Source organism: Plecotus auritus (assembly GCF_963455305.1).
Source record: "Plecotus auritus genome assembly, chromosome: 7".
Taxonomy (NCBI): domain Eukaryota; kingdom Metazoa; phylum Chordata; class Mammalia; order Chiroptera; family Vespertilionidae; genus Plecotus; species Plecotus auritus.
Genome location: NC_137774.1, coordinates 152,856,771 through 152,872,115, shown reverse-complemented (window position 1 = coordinate 152,872,115; position 15,345 = coordinate 152,856,771). Strand labels below are relative to the sequence as shown.

The 15,345-nt window shown below is 40.4% G+C and overlaps 1 protein-coding gene across 7 annotated transcripts in view; it reads right to left on the bottom strand.

Annotated features, from left to right (window-relative positions):
- The window catches only part of DROSHA (drosha ribonuclease III), a 124,030-nt gene that overhangs the window by 10,194 nt on the left and 98,491 nt on the right, over positions 1–15,345 (bottom strand). For all 7 annotated transcript variants that reach the window (XM_080680454.1, XM_080680455.1, XM_080680458.1 and 4 more), the window contains 4 exons: positions 12,289–12,333; positions 10,643–10,800; positions 9,416–9,521; positions 1,111–1,252 (listed from right to left, as the gene is read on the bottom strand). In XM_080680454.1, coding sequence (XP_080536580.1) covers positions 1,111–1,252; positions 9,416–9,521; positions 10,643–10,800; positions 12,289–12,333 — 451 coding nt within the window. The remainder of the gene's footprint in view (positions 1–1,110; positions 1,253–9,415; positions 9,522–10,642; positions 10,801–12,288; positions 12,334–15,345) is intronic.

Below are 15,345 nucleotides of genomic sequence, written 5' to 3'. Positions count from 1 at the left end.
CTGGAAACACATCAAATAAAACTTGAAGATCAGATATGACACCAGAATGAGCACATCCTCGGGGCCTGCCATTCTCAACACCAATCTTGAGGAGGTCGCCCATTTACAAAGGTCTGAGCTACATTTCAGGAACAGAAATGAGACAATTTATAGGTTCAATCTGCTCAAACACAGAGAAATATAATACTGGGCTTAATGACTATAACAATATATCTAACTTTCCATTAATAAATGGTGATCTCAAAGACAATTTCATTAAAAGTTACCTTAACCAAGTAAACAAATGGAGAGTTTTTAAAAGAATAAAAATAGCTTTCATTGAGCTTAAAAAAAAAAAAAAAAAGCCAGTGGGAATGTTCTCTAAACTTAATTGTTTAATAATTTTAATCTTTAAGTTACTTTATTTTAATTGAAAAACAAATTTTTTTAGGTTCCTGAGTCAGACTGCCTTTACACTTTGTAAATTAGTAGCTTTTGAATAGTAGACTTTAATATCTGTATACAATTCCAATTGTTAAAAATACACTAACATTAAAAAGTTTCAACACTCAGGGTATGGCCCACTTATTTTTAAGTACTATCAGAAACAGTAAGTTATGTGTATAATCCTTTAGTTAGCTATAACAGGATTATTCATAATGCCAAAAGACCATATCAGGAAGTGTAAAATATGACATTTGTCCATAGAGCTTTGAGCTCATTCAAAACAATGGTTATTAGTTTTAGTATTTAGTGAGTAAACTATCTTTCTTTCTTCTATGCCCCTATATAAAGGCTGCTGGGTGGCAAAAAAAATCTGATTCACTATTACAATCTTCATATTCTGTTACTGTTTCCCACAGGGATGTGGTGGCTGAGCATTAGGGTGGAGGGGTGGGCAGGGTGCACCATTGAACACAGACTGAACATAAAATGCATTATTCAAATGTCTTGATTTCAAATTATTCTCCTTCAAATAAGCTTTGGAGGAAAGCATAAATACAAATTAAAATAGGAAAGAGGCGTCTTTAGTCAGAACATAATAATAATGAGAAAAAGGAAGATGAACGTTGGTCCTTTTGATTTCGACTGAATTTGCAGGTTCAAACACCTTCATGGTGTGGGACTCACATTCCAAAAGGTCTGCCAGCGTCTTGGTCCTCAGGGCCACGGGCCTCTTGGTCTTGTCGTTGGTGATGGCGTACTCCTGCATGCCCAGCTCCTCCGCCACCTTGGCTTGAGTCCTGTTATTCACCAGAGAGCTTCGCAGCAACTGGCCAAAAGGAACGGAGGTGCATTTAGAAACCATTTCACTTCTGGTGTCTCTCTTGCTCCTGGTGTTGAGACCAAGCAGCCTGAGACTGACAGGGAAAGTGTCTAAGTCTTCAGCCCCCGTCCCCCCTCCGCACCCCCGTAGCAGTGACAAATGCCATACACTTCGAACTTCTCCCTAATAGCCCCCTCTACTCCAGGACTTTACCTGACTGACATTTAAATAGCTCATGTGGTTGTTTAGTTGCAGTGACCAGTGTTGCTGGAGATGCTGTACTATTTTAAAGGTCACAACTTCCATTAAGAGTAATGCTATTAAACGAAGGAGCATTAAAATGGTTTAAAATCAACTTTACTGAAGTATAATTTACATACAATAAAATTCACCATTTAAGTACAATCAGATGAGTTTTGACAGCCTTCTACGGTTCCATCACCCCAAACAAGTTCCCTGTGGTCCTTTGCAATCAAGTAATACAATCTGCCTCCCACCCAGCAAACTCCACTTGCTTTCTACCACGAAGCATTAGTTTTAAAGGAGCATTTTTAAAAAGTCTAAAGTAAGCTTCAAGTTTCGCGGAACTGATGCTAATTTTGATATTATAGTATTTGGGGAAGTGATGTTTTAGTAAGTACTATTTAAAATATTTAAATTATTTACTACATTTTTACTTTTATTATTTTAACGATTACTACTACATATCCTGAGTTACTGTTTTTCAAACTGAGACCTTATATCTGTAATCAGGTGAAAATATAGTTTTCATATTTTAACTTGAGGAACTCAAAACAAGAATTTCTACCAGGAATTTCAGTGAACTAGAGTCCTCTATTACTATCCAAGTGGTAACACGAAGCAGTGCGTGAAAATTACGCAACCAACCCATGGAAGAGGTGCCCATAAAGCATGCCTGGTTTGGGAATTTAACACTCACTAACCACTCATACTAGGGGAGGAGGGGAGGGAGACACATGGCAGGAGGGGTAGATACAAAGATGGGAACTCACCCAACAAATCTGAAAATAAGTGTCCCCAATCTCTCAGATTTGGGGGAATAACGTATCAACAACTAGGACTTTTCTAACAACAGATATAACAAATTCTTAGTCTGTTACAATTCCTCGCTGTTTAGAAACATCACTCACACAAGGGCCAAGGAGCGAGCAGGAAGCAGCTGCGAGCGGGACTGGTTTTATATCATACCCCCGCCGCTTCACATCCCACTTTATTAGATGCAAGTTTTATGCTCTGTGGCTCCATCATGTCAACTAAGTTTATGAAAATCTGGATTTATTCTCAATGCTTGAGATTGCATCCTTGACAATAGATAAATAAGAAACAATATGTTCTTAATTTGTCTGACAATGATTCATGAAGCAGAATTACAACTTGATCTTCATAAGCCATGCTTGCTGTTGAGTTACAGACTATTATTCTTCGCTTGTATTTGCTCCCTTCCTCCACCTATTTCTCCCAACTCTTTTCTTCAATATAGTGTTTCATTAAAACTAATATCCATGGAGAAGCTCAAAATTAAAAAGGCCTAGCACATAACATTAATAGAAGACCCAACCAATAGGGAGTCCACCAGCCTAATATCTTGTAATTACAGAATAATTGAGCTGGAAGGGAAACATGGTTTTGGTTTGGATTTCTACTGGCAGGGGCGGGGTTCTCCAAGCAGAGGCCCTGGGGGAGTAGGAGGGCTATTTTGAAAATATGGCTATGCTGAGAAGGTTGGGTTCTCTCTCAATATGTGAGTTTGGTGAGAGGAGAAAACTCTTATTTAGGCTGCAATAGGGAGATTCCATGCCCCAGAATCAACAAGCCTGATGCACACATGAGCCACCGCATATCACCCATCACTGGGCCTCCACAGCCACCTGCCAGCGTAGGGCCCACCCAGTGCTGTGCAGCAACGCTGTCTGCGGGGAAGAAAGCAGTGAAGATGATACGGGAATGCTCGGGTTTTATTTAAAGTACACCCTGACAGGTCTCAAAGCAGCTGGATGGCCAGCTGAAAGTGAGACCTTTTGTCAAGACTCAGAGCCTGAACTAAGTCAGTGGGGGGAAGGAAGCTGTAAGTCACCCATATTTTTAGAGTCAGTGCAAATTTAGATGAGTTGAAAAGAGGTAAGACCTCACGCTTTACCTACACAAGAAGTCCCAATGGCAGTTCTTTAAATGACAACTTGCACCCTTGGCCTCTGCTGCACTCTGCTTCCTAATGAACCGTGCTGCTTGCCAACCAGTGGGATCAAGGGGACCGCAAGGCAGAACACCACCAGAGGTCATGGCAGCGCAGCGTGCTGTGTGGAGGTCAAGGCTAGGCTACGCCCTGTGCTGAGAGCTGAAGCCCACGAGATGATCAACAACCCAGGCTGCCCTCTGGGGGCTGCTAATCTCCGCCGGAATCAACACACAGACTGGACACTGCGACACACTGTGGAAGCTGTGGTGACTGCACCCGCCCTGGAGGACCTGCCCGAGTACAAGTATTTCAGAGGCTCACTGACTGCTACATCAGGTACTTTTGAGATATGGTGCTCAGACCTCTTCCAGGAACCAAGGAATTAGAATTTCTGGGGATGTAACCCGAACATATGCATTTAAAATTTTTTTCATGTAGTTGGATTCTGATTAATATTAACTCATTCTTGAAAAAGAATGAGTCTGCCAGGAGAGTGGGTGCTGTGGTCTGAATCTTTGTGTCCCCCCAAAATGCATATGTTGAAATCCTAACCCCTAAAGATGATGGTATTGGGGCCTTTAGGAGGTGATTGGGTCAGGAGGGTGCAGGCCTCATGAATGGGATTAATGCCCTTATAAAAGAAGCCCCAGAGAGCTCTCTAGCCCCTTCCACCATGTTAGTGTACAATGAAAGTCTGCACTCGGGAGAGGGCCCTCACCTGACCATGCTGGTACTGTGACCTTGGACTTCCAGCCTCCAGAACTGTGAGCAACCAACTACTGTTCATAAGCCACCCAGTCTGTGGTATTTTGTTACAGTAGCCTGGATGGACGAGACAGTGAGGAAGGGTTTTCCAGGAAGAGGGAACAGCTCTGGGGACCATGACACAGCAGGGTGATTACTGGGTGGAAGTGGAGGAGAAGCCAGAGCCGAGTGCAGGAGAACTAACACAGGGGGGGCTGGCCAGCCTCTGGGCAGAGAGGGCCTTGTGGGTGATATAAACAACTCTGTACTTTCCTGCTCTGGGGAGGAATCCCAAAAGGTGTCAAAAGGGAACAGTGGCAAAGGCTTTTTTTTTATTTCAGAGAGATGATTTTGATGGATGAATATAAAGGGGGCAAGACATGAGGTTAGAAAGCTTGCAGATGTTGATGCTATAAATATCTGTTTTTACTTTTTAGTAGAAGTATAGAAAACAAATATTAAGCACCCAATTGGGCATGAGATAGCTATCAAGATTATTTTGCAAACATTGGCTCCTGTTAGATATGTAGTTAAAAGTAAAAGACTTGGCGTCAGGCTGCCTGGGTTCAAACTGTGGCCCTACTACTTCCTGGCTAAGTGACCCTGTGTAAGTTCCCACCTCTCTCTAAGGCTCGGTTTCTGCATCTATATAATGGGGGGAGTAGCACCTGCCACATGGGGTGGTAATGAGAATTCGAGTGAATGAATATATAATCCAAGCACAATGACCAGCACATAATAAACACCCAGCAATGTTCGCTGCCGCTGTTATCCATAATAGCATCATTATTAGGTAAGATATGCTTCCTCTCTGGTTTTAGCAAAAAGGTTACAGGAAGTTGTAGAAATTCTTGTGAATTTGTCTTCAATGCAGAATGTTCTGTATACCTATCCACTGTCTCCAAAGCTCTACATTTTACCAAATGCTAAGCTGTCTTACTTTTTAACCAACTTCCCCCCCACCAATTATTTTTATTTTAAATCAACAGAAAATGTGAAGAAAGCTGTAGTCCAAGCTCTCTGTAAAGCTGAGGAAAAAACTGCTGAGTTCCTGATGCACTGGCAGGGACCCAAATAAATATCCCAAATCTCAAACTCTGTTTCTGAGAATTCAGGATGTTTTCTATTATCTCAGCACAGCAGTCTTTTATAATTAGTTTAAACTTAAATTTTAATGAGGAAAAGGTTTATTGGTTTAAAACAAATAAAAAAAAATATTGGCATTCCTCCTTCAACCATTCTCTCCATTCTTGATGCTAAAGAGGAACCCACAAGCTGTGGGACACGAGCTACCAGAGGGCCACCTAGTGTGAAATAAGTAGACTGTGATTACTATTTGGAGGACTTTAATACAAGAGCATGGGGTGAAAGCAGAATATATCATTAGAAGTGACAGGGATGTGCCGCACAGGTCTATTACACCAAGAGTGTCGCCAGATGCTCCTTATTTCCCGTGGTAACTAAAGAAAAGGTACACAAATGCGAGCAGGCAGGATGCAGAAGGCAAATTATACCAGTGACAGAAATTTTCACCCAGGAGGCTGTGGACTCTATCCTCTCAAGGAGATCTTGTGGATAGGGTACCGTTTGTCTGAATGATTTATGCTTAGTGCTCTGGAGGTGTCAGGAGGGGATTAGATCACCGGTTTTCAAACTTTTTATTTGTAATCCTTGCTTTCTCATTCTCCCAAATTATTCCACTAAAAAGAAAAAATTCTGCAAGTTCATCTTGCTAGTGCACACCACCATGGTAGACATGGGGTTAGCAACTATTTTTAGCTCAGTATCTTATAGTAAAGGTTAAGAGAGAAGAATGAAAGAATTAAAACTTGAAAAGTTAAAACCTGAAAATGTGGGAAGACAGGCATTTTGGTCTGAGTAAATGCTCTTCGTGTCCCCCTTACTCTACTGTGTAAGTTCTACCCCAAAAAAACAAAAACTTCAGTCTCTGAATTAGAACCACTTCCTTCTACATTCCAATCAAATTCGGTCATCCTAGAACAATTACATAAGCCCATGTTCCTTCCCTAAGAGGCGCTTTGACTTTAACTTGTAAAACACTATGTTTTTCCCCCATCAGTATTCAAAACCTGAAAACCATTATTTCATTTGCTCAGCTGTCCTTATTCACCGTAAAACCAGTGTGCAAGGCAATGGCTCAAAGCTAACTAATGCCTCTCAGTGCCAATTACTGGCTGTGTGTTCTTTAATCACAATAATGAATAATTTGCCATCACCCTCCAACAAATTCAACTGTAACAAATAATCCCCCACAATTTTTAATTAATTTTAACCTTTAGACATTCATAAATAAGTTTTCAGCTTCTTTCCTGAAACATGAAACAACGGCCACTTCCATCCAGTGCCACTTGCACTTCCTTCTTCGTATGACTGAGCTGCCGGAAAAAATCTCTATCACTTATGTCTTTACATACGTCAGGCACTGCTGGGCATACAGTAGTAAATAAAAACATGCTCTCGCAGAACTTGCAGGTTAGTGGGATAGGCAAACTGAAACAAGCGCCAGGAAGGAAAAGCACGTGGGGTTTTGACTGGGGGCCACCGGGGAAAGCGTCCCCTGAATCCATAAGTCATGTCAGAACTGACATCTGATGGAACTGAAGCAAGGGCTGGAAGCAGAACGGGCTGCAGGCAGAAGAACAGGCTAAGAAAGGGTAGCTAAAGAGGTGAGAGGAAACCCAGAAAGGGCAGCGTGACAGAAGCCAATGCGAGGCAGTGTTTCCAGGAGGGAGGAAGCAAGCACTCTCACCACTGAGAGTTAACATCTGTTGAAATATGTGTTTAACTGATGACAGATCATCTTTGTTTTGCCAGCAGATCTGTTGGTCCTATTGACTTTTACCAATGCTTTCTGTGAATATCTATACTAATAAAAGGGTAAAATGCTAATTAGAGCGGACGTCTTCCGGACGTTCTTCCAGACGTCCTTCCGGACAAAGCCGCAGCGGTTGACTGAGGCTCAGGCAAGCCTCGGATGTCAGCTGCCCAGCCGCCCAAGGCTTGCGCTGCCGACAGTGGCAGCAGCAGGTGTGATGGGGGTGTTGCCTTCCCCTGATCGCCAGGTTGCCTCCCGCCCCTGAGGGCTACCGGACTGTGAGAGGGGGCAGGCTGGGCTGAGGGACCCTCCTCTCCAGTGCATGAATTTTCATATAATAGTTTTGCCATTTGTTAACATCTTCCTAATAAGCTATCCAAAAACAGTCATTTTAAGACAGCAAGGCTGATGAACACATTTTTGGATAAAACTACAGTTATGGTACTGAAATGATTTTGGAAAGAATACAAAACCGGAGTTCCTATCATAGTCCTGGTTTTATTTTTATCCAGACTTTGGACAGAACAACTTTCTGAGTTTTGGTTTCATCATCTGTTCAATGCTGGGGTGGGGGTATGGAGGTGTTTATACAGTGACTAAGATGGGAAGCAGTAAACTTACTGATCTACAACATCCCACCTCCACAAAATCCTAGAGTTCATAAATAACTTTGTGTGAATACAGGGGTGAATGTGTATACTTAAGTCACACATTTTCAACAGTGGCCTCTATATGGCCATAAAATGAATTACTACTTCAAGCCATTTGGTTTGGTTTGGCCATTTCTCAGACCAACCAGATATTCTGACAGCTACAAAGTCTATTCCCTAATGGGATATACTGAAGGAGCATTTACTGATTCCCTAACACAAAGCAAGATTCTAGACACTAGCTTATTTCTAATATATGCTTATATGTTCTTAAGGTTTTAATATTAATTCAAGAGGAAAACAATTTCTTTTCCATCCAAAAGCAGTTAACTTTGGTAATCAAACTGTTCCTTTTAAATTAAATTTAAAATAACAGTACTGCGTATTTCCCATATAATGATTCAAGGGGTATGGTCGAAGCACAATAATAAATATTCATCGAGTGAGTGAGTGAAAGGACCGTATTTTGTTGGGCTTAGAAATTCTGCTGAGAAAAATCGTATTTAAACATAGCAAATCACCATATTCTCTCTAATTCTAATATTTGTGTCTCATATAAACTATTTCCAGGGTTCACGGTTGCAGAGATAAGATCCAATTCTATTCAAAGCAAAACATGCATAAAATTTGTAGAAATGCAAAGTACAAAAGACTTGTTATTTGCTTCAAGCATAATAAAAAAGAGAGTGTGCACTAACAAACTGCATTACAGTGCACTACTACTGCAAGCCTCCCTTTCCCAAGGGGGATACTTTCCAAGATCCCCAGGGGATGCCTCAAACTGCAAAAATACCAAAACATACAAATACTATGTTTTCCTATACGAAGTTGAATTTATAAAGTAGGCATAGTAAGAGACTAACAATGACTAATAATAAAATAGAAAAATTATAACAATATACTGTAATAAAAATTATATGAATGTGTTCTCTATCTCTCTCTCAAAATATCTTACAGTTCTCTACTCACCTTCCCACTTAAAGGAAGCACTTTATGGCTTCTCTTTGGCATTTCCAAGTTGCCAGCTCTGGGGCCATTATTAAGTAAAATAAGAGTAACATGAACACAAGCACTGCGACACCATCACAGTCCATCTACTAAGAGACTAACAGACAGGTAGCATACACAGCAGGAATACGATGGCATGTCAAACTCACGCCAGCGGGCCGCCTATTTGATATGCTTGCAATGATTCACATACCGGGCAAGAGTGGAACGGCACAAGATTTCATCACACTACTCAGAACTGCACACAACTTAAAATCTTTTCCTCAAGAGCACAAGCTATCAGCTTACCTATGCCTCTTTATAACATTTAAGATGGTTCTCCCTTGTATTTATATAACTTATACTTCATGTATGTATAAACACATACACATGATAGACAAATGATAGATTAGACAGACAGATAGATGGAATTTGTAGTTGTTTACTTACATTTTTAACTTCTAATAGTTTTTAAACTCTTTATGGGTTGACTCGGTGTCAACTAATATTTGCTCCCCCCATGAAGCCTAGCTCAATGTCTTGCACAAAGTAATCATTAAATGAAAAAGTATAAAGTTAAGTTCTTATCATATATTGCTTTATACACAATTTGCATAAAGAAATGAATAAAAACATATGATATGCATTGTAAAGCCACCAAGAACTAAGTCATCAATTACATAAGTAGATATCTGGCTCTTCTAACTTTCTATTAAAGCAATCTTATTGGAGGGAATGACTTAACACAAACTCACAGTTAAGTGTCCTTCATGATGATCTGGGAAATGAATGAATAAGTACTCTGTGGCTACCAGTTGCATTATGGAGTCTCCTAGGAATTCCATCCTCTGGTTGTGGCCTCTGAATAAAGAAACATCAATGTAAAGAGATCAATTAGTACTTATGGATTTCAAAACAACCAAAATTTTTTAAAACAACAATATTTTAAAAGGCAATGTATTTGTTTATCTTGCTTTAAAGCACAAAACTAAATACAATTTCCTAAGACCTGAAATTGAAAAGAGATCTAGGTCTATATAGGTTGAGTTTCAAAAAAGAGTAAAGTGAGTACTATCTAAGGATTGAACAACTGCTAACATAAAGACTGGTATATAGTGCCTGATCAGAAGCTGGGGAGTATCAATTGAAAGATAAAGTATAGTACAGACGACAATCTTGCACAATCTCTATATAGACAAAACAAAGCAAAAGGTCCAAGAATTTTCTTTACTAAAATTTATCTCTTTAATTGAAATATGGGGTGGGCAAAAGTAGGTTTAGAGTTGTGAGTATGCGAAACAGAGTTTATTGTTGTATTATTATTTATTTTGTATTTTCCCATATGAACAACTGACCTACTTTTGCCCATCCTTGTATATACTCCATTAATCAAATCTGGAATCTAGTGTAAGAATGCTAAAAAACTACAAGATTCTTTAAACTTTACAGTTTAAAGAGAGTTGTGAATATTTGGTTTGACAAAAAACAATACAAAACAGCATGCAAAGAAATAACATTTTGGTTATGCTTTTTTATTATTATACTAGCTCATCTTTAAATCACTCAAGTAGAGCAAGGGTTGGAGGGCCTAATTCAGCCCATAGCCTGATTCTGTAAATAAAGTTAAACTGGGACCCAGCATGTCCATCCGTTTACATTTTTCCTATGGCTGCTTTTATGCTACTATGGCAGAATCAAATCACTGAGACAGAGACCACATGGCCTCGAAAGCCCCACATATTTAATATCTGTCCCTTCACAGAAAAAATGTTTACTCCCTTCACACTTCTCTTATACTTAATGGAAAAATCAGATGCATGACATGAAACCAAAGTAACCGGATTGGAGCATATCCCCTGGTCCATGCCACTGTCTGGTCACTATCCATCTCACAATTTCCTGAATTATGGGTGAAGTCCCAACGGTTTGGGACTGTTGGTTTAAATGGTCACAATGGGACGACATGGGTACTTTTAACTTACAGGGTCAGATGGTTAAATCCCACAGTTCTCAACGTGAATGCTCTTGCCAGAAGCCGAACATGAGTAAAAATTACTCCAATTGCTTCCTCAAACTCAGTAAGTTTCTGTAGGACTGGAGAAGTCTCAATAAGTTGTCGATCAGTATTTGGCTCTTGCAGCTACAGAGAAAGAGAAATAAGTAAAATCATGTACAGTTTTTGGTTACAAGAGTAATTATCAATTCTTGGATAGTGTTTTGCAAATTCCTCCTCCCCTGGGTGGAAATTTCTGAAAGGCCAATGAACATGGAAGGCTTCTTTCTCATCCTTTAGAATGGCAAACAAACCTAATATTTAAAGAGGGTTCAAATAATATTTTCCAATCTTCTATCAAATTTCAAGGCCAAGTACTGTACACAGATAGTTCAAAATCCCAAGCATTAAACTAACTCTCCATGGAGGAGGCCAGCTGAAGAGTTGCTGGTAGAGAATACATGTATCTAGTAAAGCAGAGGTTCTTAAAACTTTAGTGTTCAGCACAGCCTTGCAGGGCTTGTTAAATGCACGTGGCCAGGTCCTAACCCCTGAGTTTCTGATTCAGTATGTCTGGGGTGAGGACCAAGAACTGGCCTTTCTGGTAATTTCCCTCCTGGTCTGGAGACCGACCTTTGAGAACCACTGCATTAGAGTAACTTGACCGCTGTGTGTCTTCTAGGGACCAACCTATTTTGGCAAATGAGCATCACTGAAACTGGATTTGGCTTGCAATGGAGAGCATTATGTCACTAGGCAGGTGCTCAACATAATAATGAGCCTTTGACAACTGGCAGGGAGCAAATATGAAAAGTGTAATTGAAATGAACATCTCCAACAACTTTGGGCAATTTCATACTAAGGAAATATTTCTAAAGTACTTTGAATTAATGCCATTATTACTTTAAAGCCTCTCATGAGAGTTCAGTCACTAATGATTATTTTTATTACATACACAATATGCATATATGCATATGTAACAATATGTATATATGAGTAGATATATGTATACATATGTACACATATATGTATATCTCCAAAGTAAAACAGAAATTAAACAAAGAATAGTAAGAACTTTTAAACCAACTGGGGAAAAGGATGTCACAATGTGTGGATCTTTTAAATTCTAAAATCTGAGTAAAAAGTTATCACATTGTACTAAAGTTTTAATTTATAATATGTTTTATGCAACCTGAGTCAAAGCCTTCAATTTCTAAGGTCCAAATTAGCTTACAATTCAGCAATGCTAATTTAGTATTTGTTCTACTCTGTAATAAGCCCAGACCTGCTTGCATATTTTCTCCATAACAGCAGCATGTAGACATACTGCAGTCAGCGTAAGCTTTGAATTTCACTTTTTGGGGGAAGCAGATCTCAACCACACGAGTAGTTATTCCTGCCCTGTAAGGGAAGACACATCCCAGACCTCACCCCACCCCAGACCACGAAAATGCAATGTATGGGGTCATTTTACTATCTGTTCCGAAGTTTTCCAGCTCTGACACGCCAGCTTAAAGCCATAATGAAACCGAAGGGAATCTAAGGATAAAAGCAGGACAGGGGAAAAAAGGCAAACTAAAGTAACACCAATATCAGGAGCTATAAAGCTCACTGCAGAGCAGAGGCCACACTTACCTGGAGTGGGTGGAGAGGATAATTGAGCCAGACTTCTCGTAGGTCCTGGAAAATGGAGTGATGCCTTTAGTGCTCAAGGGAGCCATTTAACACGCTCTAGAGTACTAAATAAAACGCCGTTATGTGGAATCCTGAACTATTTCAGATGCTGACTCCACTTATTGAAAATTCAATAGCGCTAGCAACTAATTATTTTTTAAGTGTACTCACCACTCAAACCGCCTATAGTGACTCTAATTAGCCTATTATGTGGGGGAGGCAAAGAGCCACCCACCCCCAGGAGTGAAAGACACCTTTTAAAACTAAGTTACATGTTTGCTTAACCTAATACCACTGGGTAAAGTGGCTACTTTAATCCTATTTTTAGTTTACCATTCCCCAGAAATGTGCATCAGCTGTGCCTTTTGTAATCAAAACTCATCTCAAATGTCCCTAATTTTAGGTAGTCGTTCATTACATATGGGCTGCTTGAAGACAGAGTGAAGCATCCCACATCTAGCTCCTAAACTCAGGTCGATAAGACCACACTTGTACTGTGAGTCACTGCAAAAGTTTACTTAAAAACGGGAATGAGTGAATTTTGTGGAAAAGCCCAGTACATTATTTAAGCCATTGACTTAAATCTACAGGGAGTTATAATCATAACTTCCTCAGGATCAGAGTGGTTTTCTTGCCGTTTTAGACCCTAGGGAGGCTCTGACTGAATCTACTTTCTGGCCTTGATGTTTGGTTTTTGAAGTAGATAGTGAGAGGGTTTTTTAAGAGGGAAAAATATTTTTCAAAAATTTAAGGATGGCCCTAACTGGTTTGGCTCAGTGGATAGAGCGTCGGCCTGCGGACTCAAGGGTCCCAGGTTCGATTCCAGTCAAGGGCATGTACGTTGGTTGTGGGCACATCCCCAGTAGGAGGTGTGCAGGAGGCAGCTGATCGATGTTTCTCTCTCATCGATGTTTTTAACTCTCTATCCCTCTCCCTTCCTCTCTGTAAAAAATCAATAAAATATATTTTAAAAAAAAATTTAAGGATAGGGTGAAGTATAGAAAATTTACTATCACTTGTGACACATGAGACAAAGGGGGAAAAATACCTCATACTTTTGTACAACTTGCATCTTAATAAAATACACTTGGGGTGGGGGTTTTTTGCCAATGTTAAAAAAAAAAAAAAAAAGCTTAAACATCAAACTATTGTTTTAAGGCATTTTAAAGGACTTCTCTTAACCAACTTAACAACCAACCTTTCCCTTGAATTCTCAGTGGCATGAATTATACTGAATGTCATTCCCTTCTTGCAACTTCCTCCTGTTCTCAGTGCTTATCTTCCTCCTCCCACACCCAAAGGAACATTCACCAGACTTCAGCCTCCCTCCAGACCTCATCACTACCAGCTCCTCTAGAGAGCTCTCTACTCCCACTTCAGCCACCACCTCTGTTTGGATGCCTTGTTCGTCTCCGCTGCAGTTCTGACCTCTTATCCAAGCAAGTGCTTTAATGAGCATCTTTCACTTCACACCCAAATGACCAAATAATCACCTTTCACCTTTCCTTAACCAGGGAGTACGGTGTTAGGAAAGCCTGCTGGCTCTGGAGGCAGGCAGCCTGGGTGCAACCCTGATGCCACATCGGCCATTGCTCAACCTCTCTGAGACTCCCTTTCCTCAAGCACAAAACAGCATCTCAGTACCTGTACGAAGTGCTCTCTGATGCCTCATGAGCATTAACTCAAAGCACAACCCAGCACTGGCACAGAAAATGCTACTATCAAGAATGAGGACCTTAAACAGCAACAACAAACAGCTATCTCTTCCAACTACCTCCCATCTCTGAAACACTGTGGTTTCTATTTGACGGCTGGTGCCACCCATCTTGGTGTAACAGCGTTAACACCTCACTCACAACTAGACTATTCCCACTGTGTCCGTCTTTCATCCTCTCTGCACCTGGAAACGAGGGTCTGCTGCGCCTGGGTGTCAGGGAAAAGGTCCAGATTGGAATCCCAGCTCTACCCTCCATCAGCTTTTAGGCAAAGCCTCTATCTTCAGTTTGCTCTCATGGAAAATGTTCATTGACTCTTGGGACATCTATTTGTGCATATTTTTATTGAATAGCTGTTATATATTAGCTTATTAAGATAAGACACAATCCCTGTCCTCAAAGAAGCCTGGTGGAGAAGAATAAAGGTAAATAAGTACAATTTAATAAACTCTGAGAAGTTCTATAACAGGGATATACACTAAGTGCTAGGAAAATGCTGCCTGGGGGTGTCAGGTAAAGCTTCAGAGAGAAGGTGACTCTTCAGATGTATCCAGAAGAACACGAGGAATTAAGTGGCAGAGGGAGGGAATTAGAACCAGGGCACCATAAATGCACAAATAGGTCTCCAAGTATACAGGCCCAAAAGGGTCACACCTAATTGGCAGAGCACAGAGGATTTTAGGACAGTGAAAATAGTCTGTATGACACTATAATGAAGGATACCCGTCAGTCTACATATGTTAAAACCCACAGAATGTGGAAACACCAAGAGTGAACCCTAATGTGAACTATGGATGGAGTTTGCAGGATTATGTGTGTCAATGTTCCCTGACTGTAACAAATGTACCACTCTGGTGGGGATCTTGATAAACTGGGGGAGGCTATGTATGTGTGGGGGCAAAGAATATATGGTGAATTTCAGTGCCTTACTCTCAATTTTACTGTGAACATAAAACCACTCTTTAAAAAAATTTAAAATTGGGGGGGAGGGGCAGAAAGGTTGGAGGGGGGTCAATGGGGAAAAAGGGGGACATCTGTAATATTTTCAACAATCTCAAGATAATTTTTTTTTAAATTAAAATTAAACAAAGGCAATTCCTAGAATGGCACAGAGGGAGCAAAACGAAAGGAGACTGAAAAAATAAGTGGTAGTCGAATTATGAAAACTATCCAATGCCATGTTGTATAGTACAGACTTGGGCAGGCAGTGCATTAAAAAGAAGACAGCACTGAATGCGGCATGAACGATGGCCTGGCAGTTCAATGTTCAGGTGAGCAATGAGGACAAACCCCAGAGCAGCAG